The 21,314-nt window shown below is 52.1% G+C and overlaps 2 protein-coding genes and 1 long non-coding RNA gene across 6 annotated transcripts in view; 2 read left to right on the top strand and 1 right to left on the bottom strand.

The window, feature by feature from the left end:
- Positions 1 to 11,639, top strand: part of PPARGC1B (PPARG coactivator 1 beta) — a 46,696-nt gene extending 35,057 nt beyond the window's left edge. For 2 of the 3 annotated variants that reach the window (XM_040573305.1, XM_040573303.1), the window contains 5 exons: positions 195 to 960; positions 1,625 to 1,700; positions 2,460 to 2,581; positions 2,805 to 2,959; positions 4,731 to 11,639. In XM_040573305.1, coding sequence (XP_040429239.1) covers positions 195 to 960; positions 1,625 to 1,700; positions 2,460 to 2,581; positions 2,805 to 2,959; positions 4,731 to 4,834 — 1,223 coding nt within the window. In that variant the 3' untranslated portion in view covers positions 4,835 to 11,639. Of the gene's footprint in view, positions 1 to 194; positions 961 to 1,624; positions 1,701 to 2,459; positions 2,582 to 2,804; positions 2,960 to 4,730 lie in introns of those variants that run through there. The other variant, XM_040573306.1, reaches the window with a different exon arrangement.
- LOC121077791 lies at positions 981 to 15,062 on the bottom strand. Its single transcript, XR_005824311.1, has 3 exons — positions 14,930 to 15,062; positions 12,051 to 12,141; positions 981 to 1,673 (listed from the first exon to the last, which is right to left on the bottom strand). It is a non-coding gene; the product is annotated as an uncharacterized LOC121077791 (long non-coding RNA).
- LOC121077790 (E3 ubiquitin/ISG15 ligase TRIM25-like) lies at positions 11,723 to 21,060 on the top strand. Of its 2 annotated transcripts, XM_040573308.1 has the most exons (7): positions 14,994 to 15,124; positions 15,207 to 16,142; positions 16,766 to 16,861; positions 17,887 to 18,120; positions 18,217 to 18,239; positions 18,696 to 18,838; positions 20,196 to 21,060. In XM_040573308.1, exons 2-7 carry the CDS (start codon positions 15,501 to 15,503, stop codon positions 20,675 to 20,677), a joined length of 1,620 nt encoding a protein of 539 aa, XP_040429242.1. In that variant the 5' UTR covers positions 14,994 to 15,124; positions 15,207 to 15,500; the 3' UTR covers positions 20,678 to 21,060. The 2 variants fall into 2 exon arrangements, with proteins under 2 accessions (XP_040429241.1, XP_040429242.1); XM_040573307.1 differs by having other exon boundaries at positions 11,723 to 16,142.
- Positions 21,061 to 21,314: the final 254 nt, after the last annotated feature.

The raw sequence follows: 21,314 nt of genomic DNA, 5'->3' as shown, positions 1-21,314 counted from the left end.
GGAAGGGAGAATCGACGGGTCCCCTTGAGGATGAGGCATCCTTCTTTTTCCCCAAAGTGCCAGTGGGTGGATAGGGTGGCGGAGGCTGAGCAGCCTCCCTGCCTTGCAGTGTCAGTGCAGCTCAGGCATTGGGATCAGATGAAGTGTGATGGAGGGCAGAGCTGACTCCTGTCGTTTGTTCGCTCGGGTTTCAGGTCTCACGCCGCCCACCACTCCGCCGTACAAGCCCGCCGAGGAGGACCTGTACAAGCCAGACATCCCCCAGGAGGCAGGCAAGGAGGACAGCACGGCCCCCAGCCCTGGGGCTGGGAGCACAGGGGACACAGGAGCCTCCCAGAAAGCCCCAAAGAAGCACCCCGAGAGGACAGAGCTCTTGGCCCATCTGAGCCGTGCTGCCGAGCAGCCGGGCGTGCTCAAGCGGCCCTTCTCATGCTCATTCGGGGACCATGACTACTGCCAGGTGCTGAAGCCGGAGGCCACCCTGCAGAGGAAGGTGCTCAAGTCCTGGGAGCCCCCAGGCCAGATGGAGATGGAGCACAAGAGGAGGGTCCCGGACGCGCACTACCAGGGGCTGGACCTTGGCGGCAAGGAGGCGGGCGGCAAGATGGTGTGGAAGGACGGCGTCAAGCAGCTGCGAGACCAGGAGATCAGAGCCAGCTTAACGAAGCACTTTGGCTTCCTGGACAGTGCTCTCGATAACGAGGACATGGCCTTCTGCAAGACCCCCGAGTACGACACCGTCTTTGACGACAGCTGCAGCGAGAGCGGCTCGCCGGCAGAGGAGGAGGAGGAGGAAGACGAGGAGGAGGAAGAGCACTGCGACAGCCCATTGGACGCCAAGCTGTGCCTGCGGAGAAACCCCCTTTCCAGGACCAGTTTGCATTACTGTTCCCGGAGCAGGTCCAGCTCGGGGTCTTCGTGCTGCCGGTCCCGATCCCCCACCAGCAGACGCACCTTCAGGTATGGGTGGGCAGCAGAGGGGCTGGCAGCTCGCAGCAGCTCTAGGGGCACACACTTTTGTAGAAACCTGCTTTTGGCCACTGCTGGGGTCGGTCCTGGGCTAGATGGGCCCTTGGCCAGGCCTGGCATGGTGGTTGTCCCCTCCCTCGCTGCTGCGGGGAGGTGGTGTGTGAGCCTGGGTGGACCCCGCTCCCAGCTCTGTCCAAAGGCACTGCATGACAGCACTGGCTCTCTCTGGTCTGAGTATAAAGATGCTAATTAATTAAAGAAAATCCATTGAAATAATTGGTACTACAGCAGCAGCTGCCAAAAACATCAGCCACGGCCAGAGAAAGCAGCATCTGGGGAAGTACCTGTGGGTTTCCATCATGCTGGGAGCAACTGGCAGGGGCTGGAGCCATTTGTGGGAAGGGCACACACTGGTTAGGGACTGCTTCTGGCTTCAAGGAATGGGCTTTCCAGTGTCCTGGCAGGTGCAAGAGAGGTGGCGTGGCCCAGAGAAGCTCGAAGCTCTTTGCATGACCACATCTCCCCTTTGCTGCCAATATTTGTCAGGCACCTGCCTGCCTCTTCAGAAACCCGCTGCCTCACCTCCCTTTTGATGGCTGAAGCATTCCCTGCAGGCTCCCCTTTCGGGGCTGACCTCGTCTCTCATGCTCCGCAGGTGTGAGAACGGCGAGCAGTGTCAAGGTGGCAGCGGGAGCCGGGGCCAGCTGGAGAAGAAACGGGAAAAGGCCATCGTAAGTGAGCAGGGAGCAGCGCCGGCCCCGGGGGCAGCAGCCGCTCCCTCCCGCCGGCACCCGCGTGCGCGCTGGGACAAAGCAACCTGCAGCCCTCAGTAGTGCCCTGCTCCAGAAAAGCAGTGGTGGAGCATTAGCCCTGGCTTCAGCATCCCTTGGTGTGAGGCCAGTGTTAAACAGGGACATGACTGGGGGAGAGAGCAAAGCTAAAGCAAAGCGGAAGCGATCGGCAATTGGCAATACACAGAGTCCTTGGCACAGAAACTCCCGGCGCATCCCACGTTGGTCTCCACCGCGGAGCTGGCAGCCGGGGCAGCGAGCTGGGGAATCCCTGGAGCTGCGCAGCCACCAGCACTGCTGCAGGGGCAGCACGGGTGCGGCATTTGCGGTGGCGTGGGGCTGCGTGTGCAGGGAAATAGCTCCTGTCCGCTGCTGTGCGCACACGTGCATGCTCACGTCTGCCCATCTGGCATTTTTCTCCTGCAGCACAGTCAAATTTTTCCTCCGTAAGTTCTCAGGAATGTTTCCTGGTGACTTCACCGGGATAAGGTACAAAGGCTGCAGGGACACGGGAGGCATTGACAAGGGAGGAAGGGGCGTGTGGCTGCTTTAGCTTGGCTATGACAGCAGCGGGCTGGGGGCCAGGCAGCGCTGCGCAGCCAGGGCGGAGGGCTCCTGGGCACCCCGCGTGTCCAGCACCCATGGGCAGTGCTGGAGGCGCGGGTCGGGAGCCTGAGACCTCTCGCTTGGTGCTGGCAGGGGGAAGGCCGGGTGGTGTACATCAGGAACCTCTCCAGCAACATGAGCTCCAGCGAGCTGAAGAAACGCTTTGAGGTGTTTGGTGAGATCGTGGAATGCCAGGTCCTGTCCAGGACTAACAGGTGGGTGGCGAGGTGCTGGGCTCGTGGGGCGCGCGGTCACCTCTGCCTCAGCTCTAGGAGTGACAGTGACAGGGCAGTGCCGGGAGGGGTGAAGCCTGTGCCACCCCAGCCCACCCCATGGGTGCAGGGGTGGGCGGCAGGATGGTGGCAGGGCACAGGGCAGAGCTGTGTGGGCAGGGTTGTGGAGCCCGATGCATCTCCGCTTCTTTCTTTGGTTGCGCAGGGGGGATAAATACGGCTTCATTACCTACCGGTATTCAGAGCATGCCGCCTTATCTCTGAAGAACGGCACCTCGCTAAGGAAGAGGAACGAGCCTTCCTTCCAGCTCAGCTCTGGTGGCCTCGGGCACTTCTTCTGGACCAGATACGCTGACTTGGGTAAGAAGGCTTCTTTGGAAGCATCCTGTTTATCAGCACGGCACAGTAACAGCACCTTGCATTTCTGAACCCTCGTCATGCGAGGATCCAAAAGCTCTTTGCAGCCTGCAGCAAAAGCCCACCTGCTCTGTATGGCTCACACAGCTGCTCCCAGCCCAGCTGGATGGCTTTGGGCACTGGGGGGAGAGAAGGAAGCAGCTTGCGTGAAGACCCAGAGCGTGTTGGCTGCGAAGCATAGCATCCCACCCCAGAGCCGCTGGGTTTCAGCAAAGGCACAGCCCATCGTTTCCCAGCTGCATTTCTGCACGGTGCTGGATGCTTTCCAGCTGAGAACTCCCTTCCCCATCGTTAGAGAAAGCGGTCAACAACAGCTCATTAGCCCAAGAGGTGATCTGAGTTGTTTACTGCTCCACAGGACAGATTACCCAGCATTGCATGTGTACTTTTCATCCAAAATGAAGACATTGAGATGTGCTGCAGTTACATTAACTCTGTTGGTGCCACATGGATTTCTGCTAGCGCACACACTGCTCTCCACAGGTCTGCCTCGCTAACTCAGCCAGGGCTCACTCAACCTTGTCTCAGCCTTCGCTAATGGACAGGAGTGAAACCCTATGCTGGTCTTGAGAGAGAAATGTGATCGGGGCGTCACTTGGCCCTCATCACTGTGATCCTCAGGTGTTTCATGAACACCATGCTTTCAGTTTTGCACCCTCTGCAGGTAGCGAAGTGGTTCTGTTTTCCCACTTCATGCATAAGATAAGGCAGCCCACTTCATGCCCAGAAAATAAAGCCCTAAGTCTTGATTTACCTCTAGGTGCTCAGTCTGACACAAGTACTGCTTGGTCTCTTAGCACCTGACAATATTTCATGTGCACAGAACAGCGTTCCCTCTGACTTTGGCTGTAGGTGCAAATGCTCATTATCCACGTAATAAGCTAGGATCTGCCATTCTGGACTCTGAGGAGGTAAGAACCAGCAAGCACCCTGTGACGAAAATGTCAGTCGTGCAGCACTGTGGGGAGGGCAGAGCTGCAGGGGAACCCCCAGCACCGCTCCCAGCTCCTCACCCCCTGGTTTCTGCAAGAAAGCAGTTGCGCCTGACTACATGGCATGGTTCGTTCCTAAATCCTGCTCGCCCTGTGCACAGGTTGAGACGGAGAGCCCATAGGAAGAAGTAAAATGCAGCCATGCCATTAACAGCTCTATCAAAAATATACACACAAAGGGGTTAAGCTGCTGTTCAATTAGGCAGTCTTATTTCTGGCATTTGCTAGATTTCACAGGCTTTGTGATGGCACTCTTTGTTCAGCTTCTGATGCAAGAGCTGGGGAGCTCTACAGGCAGACGCCCACACTTGCCGTGACCTGGCTGCTCACGTGGGAAGTGCCGTGTTTCAGCGGCTCAGAATTCACCTGGGTCTGGCAATTTTTGTGAACGTGGGAGCGGGCGTCTCTGCCCTCTGACCTGAGCGGTGAGAGCCCCTCTGCCAAACAGCAGTTTTCTCCTTTTCAATGGGGAGAAACAGCACGTTTTCCCATTTTATATTGTTCTTGGACACGGGACAACATCGGTGCCTTCCCAGGAGGAGGCCAGGACAGGCACCCAGCTCAGGGAGTGCTCGGCAAAGCCATCACCTGCAAGCACTGCTGGGGCGGCCGGGGCTTCGTGACGCCGTGCGCGGGCGCGGGGAGCACACGGTGCCCCTCGGCGCCCCTGCCCGCCTCCTGCCGTCCCTCACCCCGCTGTCCTGTGTCCCTGCTGTCCCCAGATTGCAGCGTGGAGGAGTCCTCCCCGGCACCGGTGAAAAGCAAGTACGAGACCATGGATTTTGACAGCTTGCTGCAGGAGGCCCAGCTCAGCCTGCATCGGTAACAGCCTTAACCCTGGAGGAATACCTCAATACCTCAGTCAAGGCACTTCCAATATGTTTACGTTTTCAAAGAAATTATTCAGTCTATGACAAGCGAGAGAGAGCGAGAGAGCGAGAGCACGCACGCGCGAGAGAGAGACTGCTGTCCCTTTCAATCGATGTTTACATTGAACAAAGCTGCTTCTGTCTGTGAGTCCCCATGGTGTTGATGTCTCACTGCCACACATTAGTCTCCCCGCTTCTGACTGGTTGTTTTAGGGTGAGCCTAGGAGCCCCCGGCCCCCTCCCCACCCCGGCCCCGACCCCGTGCTCCCATCGTGGAGTTGCAGCTGTGTTCACCATAACATTTTTTGTCCGTAGTGTGTGATGATGAAATTGTTAATTGTGAATAGAATCAGGATTATAAACTAATTTTTAATAGAAGAGGAAGAAAAAAAAAGTATATGCTTAAAAAAATGTATTTATGGCTCAGATGTACTGTAATTCAGATTTATTGTACCGCTTCCTTGATTTTTAACTATGCACTGTAATGAGGCACTTGCCACTGAGCAAATGGGGGGTCAGAGCAGAGTCACAGAGCCAGTGTTGGGCCGCAGAAGCACCGGCCTCCCCGGCAGTGTCCCAGGGCCCTCTGCGCGCGGGGCTCCCCCACTGCTGCCAAAGCCATTTTCCTCACCGGGGGGCGAGCCCCCGGCACCCAGCTGCCGAGCAGGCCTGGTCATAGGCCCGTGGGCCGCTCCTGCCGTGGCAGCCTGCAGGCGCGAGGGAAAGGGGTGGTGGAAGGAGGCAGCGTCGAACCTCTGCTGGGCGGCCTGCAGCCCTGCTGCCTGCCGGCCGCCATCGCTGCGGCCCTGTGCCGGCAGGCCTGGGGTGCCCATGGAGGGAGCGGGGCGTGAGGATCCTTCTCGTCTCTGCCTGTCCTCTGGCCGGTGTCTTATAAGCCATACGCTCACCCAGCACCCCGTTGGCAACCTGGACCCGTGCACCCCCCCGCTGGCACGGCACACTCTCTGCTGTCACCTCTGCCCCCTCGGCCTGGCTCATGCCCAGCAGTGTGAAGGAAGCGTCACGGCTTTGCTGTGTGTTTGCGGCTCCTGGCTGGCCTGCCGCTGCTCGTGTCATCCCCCCCGCCTCTCGCCAGGGCCCTCAGCCCGGCAGCGCTGGATGTAAGGCATGCTCAAGCAGCATCCTCGCCAAATTTGCTTGCAAGCTTGCCCCCCGCCTCTGGGAGAGGTGGGAGGGGGAGAGCCCCTGCCCCTGGTTGGAGGAGCCCCAACCGAGAGCAGGCCAGAGGCACCATTTCCCAGAGGGAAAGGAAATCTTGCCGGCTCCTCAAGCCATCTCCATTGTCTCCATTTACTTCCCAGACACAGAGACCACTAGGGATTCAGCCATCCTATGTAGATAGAATATTATAGCCTTAACTCTGCCAATAGATAGATTAGAGTCTTCTGGGGTCTCCCCTGTACATGACTTAGGGTTTTTATTCTCATTTCCTCCGTGCGGACACCACTTCATCGTGCAGGGAGTATGACCAAAGCCTCCGAAATTGCGTGAGGTTCAATTCCAGGAACCCACACCCTGCCAACACGGCCCTTGGCTCCATGGGCGCGTTTGCACCCCTGACAGCCCACACTGATCCCTGGCAGGAGAAGGGGTGCCAGCAGCAGTACCAGCACCATTACCCGGTTATTTCACGCTGCTCTTGTGGAACCCGCGGTTCCGACAGCAACCGGTGAGGCAGTGGGACAGCCCCGGTGGGTTGAACGGCTGCTCCCAAATCTGCTGCCAGTGCCAGTCGCTGTCCTTGCGCCACTTTGGTCTCAGCCCAGAGCAGCAGCAAGGGTCATTGTCTCTCCTGCCACAGGCTCTCCCCACCTCCGCCCTGACTTAGCATACACGAGTAACCCTGGCCGAGACTGAGCATCTGCTATTGGCAATTGCCTCATTGTAGCTTTGCCTTTTTCTGTCCTAGTATTTCCTCACAACGATGATGTTTACATGTGATTGCTATAGAGCTTATGTAGAATGTATATAGCGACACATTTAGGGTGGGTAGTACTGTCCTGTGCTGTGCTGATGTTTTTCAGAAAACGATCAATCAAAAAAAAAGGAAAAAAAAAAAGCCAAGTGGAATTCTTCCATCTCCTTGCTCAGCCGCGGTGGGACCGAGCCCCGGGCCGCTCCCAGCTGGAGGATGCATCAAGCGTGGTGGAGGGGAAGGGGCGAGCGCAGTGGGGGCTGCCCAGGCCGCGAGGAGCCCTCTCCCGGGGCAGCCCTCAGGCGCTTTGCCAGCGTTGGTTTCTGTGTACCCAATCCGAAATTGGACGTTGCTTTCCTGTGGCTTCCCGTGCCAGCCAGCAGCCCACCACCATCGCGGAGCTCCTGCGCAGCGGGTACAGCACTCCCGAGCAGGGAGGTCTCATAATGCACAGAGCCAATCAGTACTGCAGTCTTAGGATAGGAAGAGATGCAATAAGTGGTCTTCGTGTTGCCTGAAGCCTATAAACGGATTTTTGTTCTTGTTTGGGGTTTTCCTTTTTTTTTTTTTCCCCCTCCTTTAAATTTCGACGGCTCTTTTTCCCTCCTCCCTTGAGAAATATCTCCTGCACTGATGCAATACGCACAGAGGTGCTCGGGATGCACCATACAGGGCTGAGGCACCCTCCCCGTGGCCGCACGCCCCTCGCTGCAGCAGCAGCAGCAGAGCCCGGGGGGGCATGCTGCCTGCCGCCATGGCTCCCCCCACTTTTAAGGACCCGGCGAGTGTGGAGGGCATATTTCAGCTTAAAGAAGCACAGGTGTGACTGCCTGCTGGGTCCAGAATCGCTCATGCAGGGTTAGTGGTGAAAAGTAAGTTCCCACTTGATTTTTATTTTTATTTTTTTAGTAGAAAGCTTTCATTAGCTCGCAGTGCTCTAGGGGCAAGGGGGTCTGGGCAGGGGTGGGTGAGAGACCCCCCCTGCCCAGGGGGGGCTGGATGCAGGGAAGGGAACCCGGCGCCCCTCGCCGCTGGGGCCCAGCCCTGCCCACGGGTAGGGGCCCCAATCCAAGAGGAACTGGGAGCAAAAGGGTATATTGTGGTAGGCAATAAGTACGAAGGAGATTTATTTTTTTAAAAAAAGTATATAACTATAGAATGTCCCCCGACAGTTGCCTGTAAGTACTGCGGGGAAACGCTAAATGTGAAGAGTCTGGTGATAAAATGCCCATTCGCTTTTTTTGCACAGAGTTGCCCCATAAAATCTCATTGTTCACGGTGGGATACCAGGTTTCCTGGCTGGAATCCAGCAGACTCCTGGGGCTCCGTAGGAAAGGAGCAAATGTTTCTGAATGTCTGGGCTGAATGCAGAGGACAATCCTGGGTGTTACGTTCGATGTTGCCCCAAAGGAAAGGTTTATCCCGACTCCTACCCAGCGCAGCTTGCTGGGCTGCATGTCTTCCCTGTGGAAACAGCAGCTCAGCCACCACGTTACAGTCCGAGTGTCTGGTTTCAGCACTGGTCCGTGCGAAGGAGCATTACAGACCAGCACTTCTTTTTCTTTTTTTTTTCTTGTATTTTTCTTTCTTTTTGGAGTTACACTGAATACAGAGCTACGTCATTGTTCATAGCGAGCCCTGAGACCCTTTCTGTTCTATCTTAGACCGTCCCCGACAATCTGAAGCAATAGAGAACCAAATGCAGCCTTTGGGCCTCATTCCTCGTCCCTCCTCAAGCCGCAGCCAGGGACAGCGCGGGCAGCGCAGGCTGGCACGGTTAGGGCATTACTGAGCAGAGCCAAACCCAGTGCACACTGACGGGGCAGGGAGTATGTGTATGCATGTGAGAGAGAGAAAGGTTAAACTGATGCATTTCTTGAGAAAGGTGCAAGAATTTCACCTAAAAAGGGGCACATCTGCTTTGTTATTTATAATAAAAGCTAAACTCTCTTTTTTTTTTCTTTTTTTTTTTTTTTTGGAATAAAAGGACACTGCTAATAATTACTAGGGGCCAATTCTGCCTCCTTCCTCACGCTGAGTAAGTACTACTAAAGTCTGTGATTTTCTACTTGCAGGGTAAGCAAAAGTGGCAGAATTGATCCCTCTGCGATTAAGAATCTAGTTTTTAGTATTTTTTTTTTAATTGGTAGCGGTTTTTTATATTTCACTTAATTTTTTCCCCAGTTCCGTTCCATTGTGTCCTTATTTATGTAATATACTTTAATCTTAAAAGATGGCATGAATTCTTATGCCTTTCCTTTATTATTATTGTTATTATTTTTAAAAAGAGATTTATTTCTAGTGTGATTTAACTGTCTACCTTCTAAAACGAGAGAACGTTTTCTTGTATTTTTACATTGTCAGATTCTATAGTTTCATAGATAATTTAACCAAATCGCTCAATGTATTATCTATATCTATCCGGTGGGTATAAAAGTTCTATTTTAAATTGTGTAAATACTTCAGAACTGGCTTCTTTTTCCAGACTCCCCTGCCGTGGAGTTACTTGTTTACATCACAAAGACTGTAGAATCTCTACGCTCATGTACTGTAAATAGTGAAGTGATCTGCCTATAAATAAACAATAACATATATACTATAAACTGGGAGAAAAAAAAAAAAAAAAGAGCAACAAGTCTGTGCTGCTGGTGCTTCGGATACCGGTGCAAACCCGCTCTGGAGGAGGCATTTCGCACTGCACAAAGCGCTCGTGGCCGGCTGGCAGCGGGATGTCGGGGTGCAGCGCGGCGCATGGTGCACTGGCCACAGGGTCGCGGTCCCTGCGCGAGCATTTTGCTAAGGCTGGGCGAGTGCCTCGACAGATGCAAAGCCAAGGAGCTGATGGAAAGCTGCGGCTGGGTGGCCGGGTTGGGGCTGGAGGAGGCCAGGGGTGGGGGAGGAGGGGGCGTGGGAAGGACCCACCCGTGGTCAGCACTTGTCCTGACCCCAGCGCTCCTGGGGACCAAGGGCTGGTGCTGTTTGTTCTGTATTATCTTGCAAGCAGACCTAAGGGTTGTGGGGAGCTGGTCGTGAATACATAGCTAAATCCACGCCGCAGCTCTGTTAGTCCAACAATTAGTTTCATCCATTTGAAAAAAAGAAACCAAAAGCCACAATACCAGGGCAGTTCATCCTTTGGGCATAACTTTCTGATGAAACAACTTCTTTTCACAAGCCTGGGCGCTGCTCTGGTTGTAGCTTGCATGCCTGCTCACCCTGGATAAACAGAAGCGGCCTTATCTCCTGAACCAGGCTCAGCATGCCTTGTGGGAGGAGAAAAGAAGTCAAGAGCTGGCTTTTGGGCGTAGGGACAACTGCTGCTGCTGCCCTTGGCTGGCCGGCAGTGTGGGCAACGAGGGCAGCGTGGCCGTGCCCCCACCTGCAGGCAGAGCTGGGCTGGGTGAGATGACGGCTGCCCCTTGGTCCGAGAGGGAGCATCTTCAGCATCTTCTAAATGCCTGACCTTCAACAGCATCCCCCTCACGGGGGTCTGTTGGCTCAGTGCCAGCACCTGGAGGATACCCGTGTGACGGAGCAAACGCGTGGTTTGAAGCTGGTTGGTCTCGGAAGTGCCAAGGGCAAGGGACACGCGAATGCAGGGACTGGGAGCCAGGTGCTGACACCCGAAGCGGAGGAGTGCAGGGATTGCCGTTAGCGGGAAAGCAGCAGCTCAGTGAGAAGAGCAGAGAGCAGCCCCTTCAGCCACCCAGGATGAAGGTGGGGAGGGAACAAACATTGCTGGAGGCTTCACAGAGCTGCCACGCTGCTGGGTAAGCAGGGCAGCTCCGCCGTGCTGCCCTGTGCCAGCAGCCTCTGCCTCGGGCTGAGCTGTGCAGGTACAACTGCCCCCTGGTCTCAAAGCACTGGGCCTGGGGTGCTGGGAAACACCACCGCTGCTGCCTGGGATTCATTTCACTGTCTGACCAGCTGTCCTGGACTGCCCTTTTAGTGTCGGCATCCATCCGTGCCTCAGGCAGCAGCATCTGGTGCCTGACGTGCCCTGGGCTCTGCGGGGCTGGCTGTGCTGGGACGGGGCTGTCCCTGCCGCGGAGCCTAGCGCGAGGCTGCCACCGTCTCAGAGCTCCCCGCTCTCCGGCGGGGAATTCAGCGCCAGCACCGCCCGAGGTCCTGGGCAGGAGCTCTGGAGGCTTCACGTAAAGTAACGTGCATTTGCGCACTCCCAGCATTTCTCCATCCCAGCTCGCTGGCCAGGTCTGGCAGGTGCCTTTGCAGGGAGGAGTGGGGAAAGGTTTGGTGTCTGCCTCCTGCCAGCTCGAGGACGTCTGCCCGCTCGCCCAGGAGCACCGACCTCTCTGCCTGCAGCAGCTGCCTGGCTCACCTGCAGGCACTTCCTCCCAGCTTGCTGTTGCTCTCCCTGCCCAGCTTTGCTCTCTCCACCCAGCTCCTGCCTTCTGTGCTCACTGTGCATCTTTAGGGGCTGGTGCAGAGCTTACTTTAGGTGTTGCCAGTTTTGGGTCCTACAATCTCTGTTCCCTCTTTCTCTCCTCATCAGTCCTTGGCTGGATACATTTTATTTTTCCATACATGGTCTGTACCTCCAAGTACCTCTTCAGACTTGGATCTCTTGTGTCTCTCAGCAGCCTCCAGCAGGTAAGAAGACGCCATTCCCCAACAGATCTCCCTCCTCAAATCCCCACTCCGCTGCCGAGCCAGAGCGAGGGTGTCTTGCTCCCTTCATCTGCAGGCTCTGGCTGCCTGCGTTGCACAGGGGGCTGCACTTGGCATGGGCTGAGCAGCCCTTGGCAAGCTTTGCAGCAGGAGCAGACCTGCCCCAGGCAAGCCACAATGGCTGTGCAGCGGCTGCAGTGGGTGAGGTGCGGGCAGAGCGCTCCTGCAGACGTTCTGGGGCTCTGCGTGTCTGAGCATCTCTGCTTCCCTTTCAGGTCGACAGCCACAAGGACCCCACATGTGCTGAGCACTGAAGGAATTGCAGCCAGGCAGAGAGCTCAGATGTGCAGGGAGCTGCCCTTCGTTGGGCACCAGCCTCCAGGGCAGAGAGGAGAGACCTCCCCACTGCCAACACCTAAAGGATTCTGTGATTTTATGATCCTATGATTTTAGAGGGAAATTGTGGCACTGCATACATGCTCAGGACCTGATCCTGCTGAAAAGGGAACATACAATGCCCCAGGCTCTTGGTAGTACCCTAAAGCACTGAGGATTCGCTGCCTGTGCAGAGCCTGCTGGAGAAGGGCACAGAGAGGGATTAGATTTACCTGCAGCTTGGCACACTCCGTATCAGCTTACGCTGGTTTTCTATCACAAGGAGTCTTCACGTCAGTGGGTTTGCAAAATATCAGCATCTGCCTGGAGAGAGGCAGGGAAAGGATTTAGTTCACTACTGCTAAATGGAAAAACTCTTGGGTGAAAACCCTTTTGTCATCAGCACCATCTCCATTCATCACCGCGAGCCATTTGTTTCAGGTCCAGGCAGTAACTCAGCTGTCCAAAGAGAACAGCGAACTCGTGTGGTCCCCATGTGCTGGGGGCTCTCCACTGGACACTATGGCAGCGGAGGAAGGGACGTGGCTCAGGAAGCATCCTCAGTCCTTCACACTCACGTCTGGGAAACACAAGTCCAGTTTTCTTCTGCTGGGTTTCTGCAATCAGTCAAATCCAACCATCTCTGAATTTTTATTTCAAAATTATGTGGAAAAATGATCCCAGCTGGCAACTAAGCTGTTGCTCTCTTGTGATGTTAGCTGTGCCCCGCTGCTGAGTTTAGCCCTCCCTCCAGGAAAAAGGGAGACACTGAAGCTGCCTCTTGTCACAGTTAGGCAGAGCTGGTCACCTCATTGCACACTGTGAGCTGGTACAAACCCAGGGACCCAGCCTTGAGAAAACAAGGGACTTTGTGAAGAGCTGCTGGGTTGCAGCGTTTCAAGCTGGGACATTAAAAAACTAATCTGGGAAACTAACATCAGGCCTTCCCCTGTCAGCAGCAAACTCCGCACAAAGGTGTGGGCTGTAGGTGCAGGAGGAGGCTTCCTACAAAATGGTGGGATAAGGCATCGCAGCACCAAAGCGCCCTGTACAAAAGCATTTCTCCTGCAGGCAGCCTGACTCAGGTTTCCACACATGGCTGATCTGGAACACAGGCAAGAAACAAGGGCCTGGACTGTCATTGCCATGGCCAAAGGGAACAGAGTCCAAAGGGAATAACTAAAAAGCCTGTTTGGCTGAGGCAGCACACCATTACGCCACGCAGGCTGCCTGCAAATGGCTCAGGAGATAGCAGCAGATTATTTACAGTGGTCATTATCTGCAGCTTCCAGCACCTTCTGGCTATCCAAACTCCTGAAGGAAATTAAGGAGATTAATTCTTTCTTAAATGAAAGGATTAATAACGTTAATTAATCAAGGCTAAAGAAGCAAGACTTCAGGCCAGTCTGACTGAAGGCAGCACGCCCAGCAGCGCACACAGCAGCGTGCCGTGGGGCAGCTCCAGCTTGTCTCAGCCTTGAGGGTGCAGTGAGAAACCCACAGCAGCCACAAAACACCCACGGGCTCCTGCAGGGGGCAAGCCCTAATGCAGCCCTCCTGGGGTCCACGCAGAGAAGGACCAGGTCTTTTGGTTTGGGATGCATGCAGCAATGTGGCAGTCAGCTGGTGCCATAGGTACAAAGTGCAGCATTTGCAAACGCAAGTTCTGCCACGCTGGAGGTGAGGAAAGGCAACAGAAGGTAGCAGTTTTCTGCATTTTGGGGGAAGTGGACAGCAAGGCCAGGTGAGCGCTGAATGCAGTGTTTGTCGTGTCTGACACAGCTGGGGAAAAGCGATCAGCAGTACCGCAAAGTGAAACCACAGACTCCATGGAGGAGAGAAAAATAATAAAGGACACACAGTGCTTGGCAATGAGAAGAAACGTCGCTTGGAGAGAACAGAAGATCTCTGAAGCATTCAGTGGGCCAAGGTCATAAGAAAGCATTAGGGAGCAGGCAATGGGCAGCAAGCTAATAAGGAGCTTGCCCTCTATGATCTGGAGGGAATGGCTGTGCCCCTCCCCAGCAGGTGCAGCGAGTCAGACAGGACCAAGAAGTGAATATCATCAGGAAGAGGTTTATAAGATAAATTCTTGAAAAATAACTAAAATAACTTTCTCCTCAGGGCATTTAATCAAGCACAAAAACATTGCCTGGGCACTGCCTCAGAAATCTTGGTTAGAGCAATACATCTTTAGCAAGACCTCAGGAATCCAGGAGCAGCCGAGAGCAGCCCACTACCACCAGCCTTTGCAGGCACCTCGGACACTAAGGGCTCTGCCACAAGGGTCTCACAGGGACAGCTTTTGCTAGGACACTGTTACTGACAGTAGGATTTGTGCTAAAGCTTCTCAGAAGACAGGAAGAGGAAAGCCTTGAACTTTTCAGCCCAGCTTATGAGCTACATGGAGAAACAGTACTAGGGAAAGAGGAAGGCAAAACATGTGGACAGACGGGACATTTCTGCAGATGTATAAATTAAAACAAATAAAAGCAGATGGAACGAAGTGCTAACATCATTTTCAGCTTCATAGTAGAGCTGGTTGGAAAGTCACATTTTCTCCTAACCCTAATTTTACTTGAAGTTACAGCAAGACAAGGCATCATAGGCCATTACAGATTTCTCAAGCAGGGACTGAATCTAGCTGTTCCTTCACATTTGCTGCTTCAACCCCTGTGACACTTCGTCCTCTGCGATCTATTTCTTACCCATCTCCACTTTAAGAGAAATCCTGAAGTAGAGAACTCCCTGAGTAGAGAAATCCCCTGCTTCTCCACCCTCTGTGCACATTCTGTTCTCCCTCTCCTTGCATCCGCTCAGGGCTTTGAGCATGCCTGTAGGAGCGGAGCAGAAGCTCAGCCCCAGGCATTGCCGCCTGGCAGAAACCAGACCGCAGAGAGAGCACAGGGAGAGAAGCAGCTCTCAGAACAGTAAAAATAAGGTGTCTCCATCCTCCTCTCTCCCCTGCTCCCAAAGTGAGGGAGTTGAAGCGTGTCCTTCCCTTCTGTTTCCAGGAGGAACTAACACCTAAGACGTAGCCACTTGAGCGGGGAAGGACAGGAGCAGCCCCTCTCACGGCCACCTGCAGAGGATCTGGGCTGGGATCACCCACCTGGATGAAGTGCAGGTGGAGACGATTTCCTACATTTTTTTCTTCCTGTCCCTCTGTACTCAAATAGAGGGAAGGTAAGGACCTGCTGGAGCTGGAAAAAGTGGATGCAGGGCCAGGCTTTAAGGATGGAGGATCTTGAGATGTTATCTCAAGGAATTTCTCCAAGAGGACTAGCAAAAAGTAAAGTTACATCAGGTACAGATAGAAAGCTCCATTTCTTAGCTGCTGCTCCCCTGATTTAAGCAGGGGTTGACTATTTGCTGTGCTTTGCTTGCAGCAGCCAAGCTCCCGGTACTGAAGCTGCTGTGCAGGATTCTTCCTGGGAGGGATGGGAAACCCCTGGCGGCTTTTTGGGGAAGCAAGATGCAAGCGCAGGCTGGGCAGCATGTTCAAAGGGGACATGCAAGCTGCTAGGATGCAGGAGGATGTCCTCGCAAGGAGGAGATGGTGACAGCTTCCTGCTTCCGGGCGGTTATAGGAAACTGGCCTCCCAGGATTGCTTTTCCCACCAGTCCCCTCCCTCTGGCACTCAGCCCTCGCTCGATTTCCACGCCTACTTTTTTCAGATGCCATGGCAGAGCTGCACGCAGTGAGCGATCTGCAGGAAGAGTTGACCTGCCCTATCTGCCTGGGCATTTATAGGAGCCCTGTGTCCCTCGCCTGCGGCCACAGCTTCTGCAAGGAGTGCATCCAGGAGGCACTTCGGTGTTGCCCACACAGCCTCTTCAGCTGCCCGCTGTGCAACACCCAGGCAGTTCCCCCTGCGGAGCTGCAGCCCAACATCCAGCTCTGCAACGTAGTACAGAAGTTTTTGGATACCTGTGGGCAAGACAGCACTCACGGAGAGGAAGAAAAGCATCAAGTGCAATGTGAAGAGATGGAAGAAAGTTCAGGCCAGCAAAACGAGGAGGTCGTGTGTGATTTCTGCCTTGAGAAGCCCCTGCCAGCGGTGAAGACCTGCCTGAGCTGCGAGACGTCCCTGTGCCAAGCCCACCTGGACAAGCACAGCACAAAGGCTTCCCTGAAAGACCATGTCCTGGTGGAGCCCTGTGATGTCCATGTTTTGGCAGAGAGGAGATGCCCCCGGCATGGCAAACTGCTGGAGTGCTACTGCGTGACAGACTCGGTCTGCATCTGCGTACTGTGCTGTGTCACCAGCTCCCACAATAGCCACAAGATCATCAGTGTGGAAGAGGCTTTTGACCAAGTGCAGGTAAGAGGCTGCCGGAAGGCTGCCTGGACAGGGGGTGCTCAAACCATGAGGTCTGTGGCATGGAGAGCTGCCTGCAGCACAGGGATGAAACATCCTGCACAGGCTCAGGTTGGGGCGAAGCCCCCTTCTTGGGATATCTGGCTTTTAGCCCCAGGTCTGGTTTTGCCACAGATTGACTCCGGGCTTGCCTCTTGGGATGTAAATCAAGAGGATATAAACCCTTTCTTCCTATCCTGAGGAGCCAGACTGGTGAGAATGAGAGCTTGTGGCTTTGGTTTTGGTTCTCGTTTCACTTTCAAACAGGAAAATCATCCTGCGCTGCATTTGTGCAACAGAAATTAATGGCGGAGTAAGAGAAAGGAAGCAGCCACCAATAAAAGTAGCTTTCGGTGTGTCTCTCGCACATGAACAGTTTTTGTTTTGCAAATACCTTTCCCGCACTCAGAATCATGTTTTTTGGTCAGGGACAATCTTCCAGTAAAAGATTTCTGCATTGGTTTGTGTTGAGAGCATGCAGTGAACAAAGTTTCTCCAGGTTTAGCTTAACCCATTTCCATAAAATTGCTGATCTGGTGCATGTATGTCTGTCCTGTCCTGTTATCTCCATCTGGTTCTTTTCACAGAATGATTTTCCTAAAACTCTGCAATCAGTGAAAAAATATGAAGCTGAAGTGAATAGAAGCTTAGAAAATCTGCTGAAACAAAAGAAGGACGTAAAGGTTTGTTCCCCGATTCCATATTACCTAGGGGATGGTTTATGCTTGTAGCTGATTAGATAAGGTTTTCTTTCTCCCTTCCCCTGATCATGGATCCCAAAGCTTTTTAGTTCCTGGTGGTTTCTCAGAAATTTCCAAGGTTTCTTCCTTGTGGGGGGCTGGAGAACAACTTTCTTATCAGTCTGAGAAATACATTTTCAGTTTACAAAGGACCTTTGAGCTTGAAAGCTGTTGTTGAGTCCATGCCTTCTGTTTGGTGGTGGTAGTTTGTTTTTTTCCCAGCCTTAGTACCTTGAAATCTTTAGGGGAAAGATGAAGACAACTTTATAGTGATCTAAATTCTATTAGGTCAGCCTGTGGATCTAAGAAGTTGGTAGTCATGAGGTTAAAAGATTGCCCCAAAGTGTTTGGTTTTTGCTCTCAGCACACAAATGCCTAGCTAAAAACTGAGGGAGCAGGGAGTTTAATACAGGTCTCCAAATCCTACTTCATTCTGCTTAGGCAGAATTGGTACTTGACTTCCTCCAACAGTGGAAGTGATGGGATTGGAAGTCCTGTCCTCAGGAAAGGCAAATGTTCCCTTCTAGTCTGAAGGCAGAACTGTACCCATTGGTAGCGTCCTGTTTGCAGCAGTGTAGCTGTTTGTCAACACTGACGGCAGCTTGGTGGAGGCAGTAAGCAGATAAAGCGTTTTTCCTCACCCTTCCTTGAAAGGACAATAATAAGGATCCATAGAAAAATACCAGTGCAGAAAAAGGAAAGATATGTATAGGGGAAAGCCTTGAGCAAGCTTCCTGCAAGAACTGCTGCTTTTTCATCTGCAATACAATTCTGGTCCTGCTGAGAGCAGTGAACTTCCCAGCACTGGAAATCCAAGCAGAGAGGAGCTGGGGTTGGCGTGTTGCCATGTGGAAAAAGTAGGAATACTTCCTTAAGCACAAAAAAGAGCAGGCTCTTTTCTGAGTCAGAGTTCGCATGGAAAATGTAAGATTCTGTCCCTAACAGCTTTGAAAATGTTTTCTTAAAAGGCTGCGGAGAGTTTGCAAAGGAATCGGCTAGAGAATCTCTTTGATGAGATGTATAAGCAGCTGGGTAGCAGAAAAGGAGAGCTCCTGGAAATCCTCAGTCACAGTGAGGAGCAACAGCTTTCTCAAATTCAGGCACAGATACAAACATACAAAGAGAGGAAGGATGAAACCAGCCATGATCTACAGGAGCTGGAGGCTCTGAGAGATCAGAAAGACCCACTACTTTTCACTAAGGTACCTAACAGCCTCTCCCTTCCCAGTGATACTGCAGCTCTTGAGTTGGCCTTTGCTTGCATTATGCTAATTCTGCTTTCAAAATGTCTTTTACAGGGTTTGACAGAGATACAAGCCAGGTAAGCTCTTCACTGGGTGGTCTATTTTTGCATTTCACTCTGCTGCTGATGGCTGATCCTCCATCAGTCCCGGGCTGCTGGCCCATTTTGCACAGACAGCAGGCCCTGGGCTCGTACTGGTCACCCCTTCAGCACGCTGACTGCACACACTACGCCTGACTTCATCAGAGATCTGGGGAAGCCCCAGAATTTTGACTGAAGTCGTGTGTGAACCTCCACATACAACAAGAGTTATCTTTCTTTACCATCAGCACCTGCTCTTGAGACCAACTCTGAGGGCAATTCTTGAATATTTAGGTCCTTGCGTGGGCACGCAAAGGACAGATGAGCTTCTATTCTGAGTTATCCTCCACATTGCGTTGCCCTCTGCTTGGCTCAGTTGTTGGCTCAGGGGTAGGATTGGGGATGGTCTTCCCATGACTTGCTGCTCTTCTGATGCCTTTCTGCATGTTCTAGGATAAGGAAGCTGGTTCCTGAAAAAGCTGCTGTAAAACTGCCAAAGCCACCCATTATTTTAGGTGAAACAACAAAAGAGGCTATTCTAACACTTTTCCAGCAATTCATCTTGAAGGTAGACTTCTCAAGTGAATCATTACCTGGTAAGTGACCAGTTCACTAAGTGAGAGGGAAGATGGAGAAGTCAACAAACAATATTTAAGAAAGGACTGTAAAAAGACAGCAATACACTGAATATCTAGAACTGATTAGTAACACTGCATTTGGCTTTTGCATATGTCTGCATAAAAGGGGAGCTTGTGCTGGGCCTCAGTGCTTTGAGACATGCTTTGAATGCACCCTGTTAAAATGGTCTGTGGGTAAAGAGGTGCAGAGGTCCCAGGAATTTTCTGGGAGGATGAAGGGAAGAGAATAGCAACACCTCTTCTGTCAGTAGCATCAAAGTGGGTTGTGTAACTTTAATTCAAAGCACAAGGAAAGGTGAGTACTCCGCAGCAGCAGGTGGAGTTTGTCTTAAAATGTAAACAATCTATTCTTTCTATGTAAATAAGTCTACTCTTTTATGCCGTGTTGAAAGACCAATGTACAGTCTTGTCCAATGTACACAGTGAGATGCTTGTCCAACTGAATTAAAAAAAATGTGGTTCCCATGCCACTGTGACCTCATGTTATCCCTTGCTGACAGTGAGCCGGCAGTCAGGACCCAGCAACAGCTGGGGTGGAAAGGTTTCTGCAGGGTGTGTGTGGTAGTGGGCGATGTGCAGACCTAACCAACCCACCATGCGTACAGCCCTGGCAGATGAAGGACAGTATCGCCACTCCCAGGCTGTCACTGTGGTCCCTGTAAGCATTGTCCAGAACTGTTCTGGCTAGAAAGCTATGGATCCATGGTTTTGTAATTGCCTATCCCATTCGAGCAGTTTTAGTTAGTTGCCCAAGTCACTGCCATCCTTTCTGTTTCCTGAAAGGATAACTTCCAGGGCAGAAAATGTCACAATATTGAAATGTATTACTTGTAAGAGATGGTTTGAACAAGAACATTTAGTAAATTCCTGAGGGCAGAATTAACTGCTTGTGAAGGTTTATGCTAGGAAGTTTTGAAAGTTCTATGAAGTGGCTTCAAATGGTACTAAGCAAAAAAGCATTTATAAAATGGCTGTGCTACTGTTCACACAACTCCTGTGTGTGAAATTTAATCCGGGGAGTTTTTTAAAATACGTAATGAAACTGTGCAGGATAATGATGAAAACTAAAATCTAGGAGTTACTCTAGTTGGAAACAAAAAGCAAAAGATGTGTTAAAATTGTGAAATATCAGCATATCTTGAATCGTGTTTTTTCACTTCATTTGGAATTATGTAGGAGTAGTTAAGAGAGGTGCAGAAGGTGTTTTCAATTTATATATACTTTTAATAACTTGGATAGGCTCAAGATTTTTTTAATCATCAGAAATACTGTATTTCAGAAATACTGTTTTACTGTTTTTTTTTTCTTTTTACAGTTCATGAACATCTGACTTTTGCACCATCTCACACGGGTATATTCAGTATAGGTGACTATGAACTCACTGCAAACCCCTTGATGTGGCAACAACCGTCAATGCACGGAGTGAGAGATCTCCTGCCTGTGTACAGCACCCAGAGCTTCTCGGAGGGCTGGCACTTCTGGGAGGTGGACACCAGCCGCACAAGGCACTGGAAGCTGGGGATCACTCATCAGTGTTTTCACTGCTACCTGCAAATGGATGGCAGTAATTTCAGAGTGTTCCTAGATAAAACAAAGATCACAGAAAAGGCTACTACTACAGCTATCAGCACGGTCAGGGTACAGCTGGACTGCAGAAGAAATAGAGTGTCATTTTATAACATCAGTGATACAGTCCTTGCTAAGAGATGTCAGCTCATACAGACAGTAAACATCCCTGCGAGCTACCCTGTCCGTGCTGGCTTCAACATTTCTAGCGGCTGCCTGAGACTCCTCTAGAGATGTTGGGGCAGGTCTGTCTTGCCTTTTAAGCTTCGTTTCTCTGCTTATCAGGGCTGCTGCTGTATGGACTCTGCTACCTTGGCAAAACAGAAATTGGGCTTTGGGCTGGGCCTGTGAGTGGGCAGCCTGTCCCCAAGTTATAATCAGGTTCTGGTCTTCAGCAGCAATGGGCTGAATCGAGAGAGAGAATGAGAAAATGAGACCCTACCTCTACATGTTTCTGCTCAGATTTTCAGCACACTGTGGCTTGCTGCAGGAACTCCTATCTTACTTCTTACTTCTGATAATCATGATGAAAATACTGTGAAGCTCTACTTTAGTTCAACTGCATAGATTGCTGTGGTGGATGGATGTTATTAAAGTAATACAGTTTGCAAAACTCAATGGTAATCTGGTTTATTAAGAAGTATATGGCACAACATTAACTGCTGCAGCACTCACAAGCAGTGCTTTCTCTGCCCTAATGCACCTCCACCCCCTCACCCTGTCCTGCACATCAGGAGCACGGCTGGCCTGGCAGATGAGCAGAGACCCCAAGCAAGGACCCTTGGCTTCCTGTGCTTTCTGATGCTCTCAGCCCCTGGTGCCTGTGAGCTCTCTGGTGTGTCACTTGTCTGCTTCTTGCCTCAGTTTT

Source organism: Cygnus olor, chromosome 14 (assembly GCF_009769625.2).
Source record: "Cygnus olor isolate bCygOlo1 chromosome 14, bCygOlo1.pri.v2, whole genome shotgun sequence".
Classification (NCBI taxonomy): domain Eukaryota; kingdom Metazoa; phylum Chordata; class Aves; order Anseriformes; family Anatidae; genus Cygnus; species Cygnus olor.
This window is presented reverse-complemented; position numbering and strand designations above follow the sequence as displayed.

What these genes read in the sequence shown, in the direction of transcription:
- LOC121077790 (XM_040573307.1), top strand. Translation starts at nt 15,501, where the DNA reads ATGGCAGAGCTGCACGCAGTGAGCGATCTGCAGGAAGAGTTGACCTGC. An exon ending in TTGACAGAGATACAAGCCAG is followed by an intron (nt 18,240 to 18,695) that starts GTAAGCTCTTCA and finishes TGCATGTTCTAG; the next exon opens with GATAAGGAAGCTGGTTCCTG. An exon ending in CTCAAGTGAATCATTACCTG is followed by an intron (nt 18,839 to 20,195) that starts GTAAGTGACCAG and finishes TTCTTTTTACAG; the next exon opens with TTCATGAACATCTGACTTTT.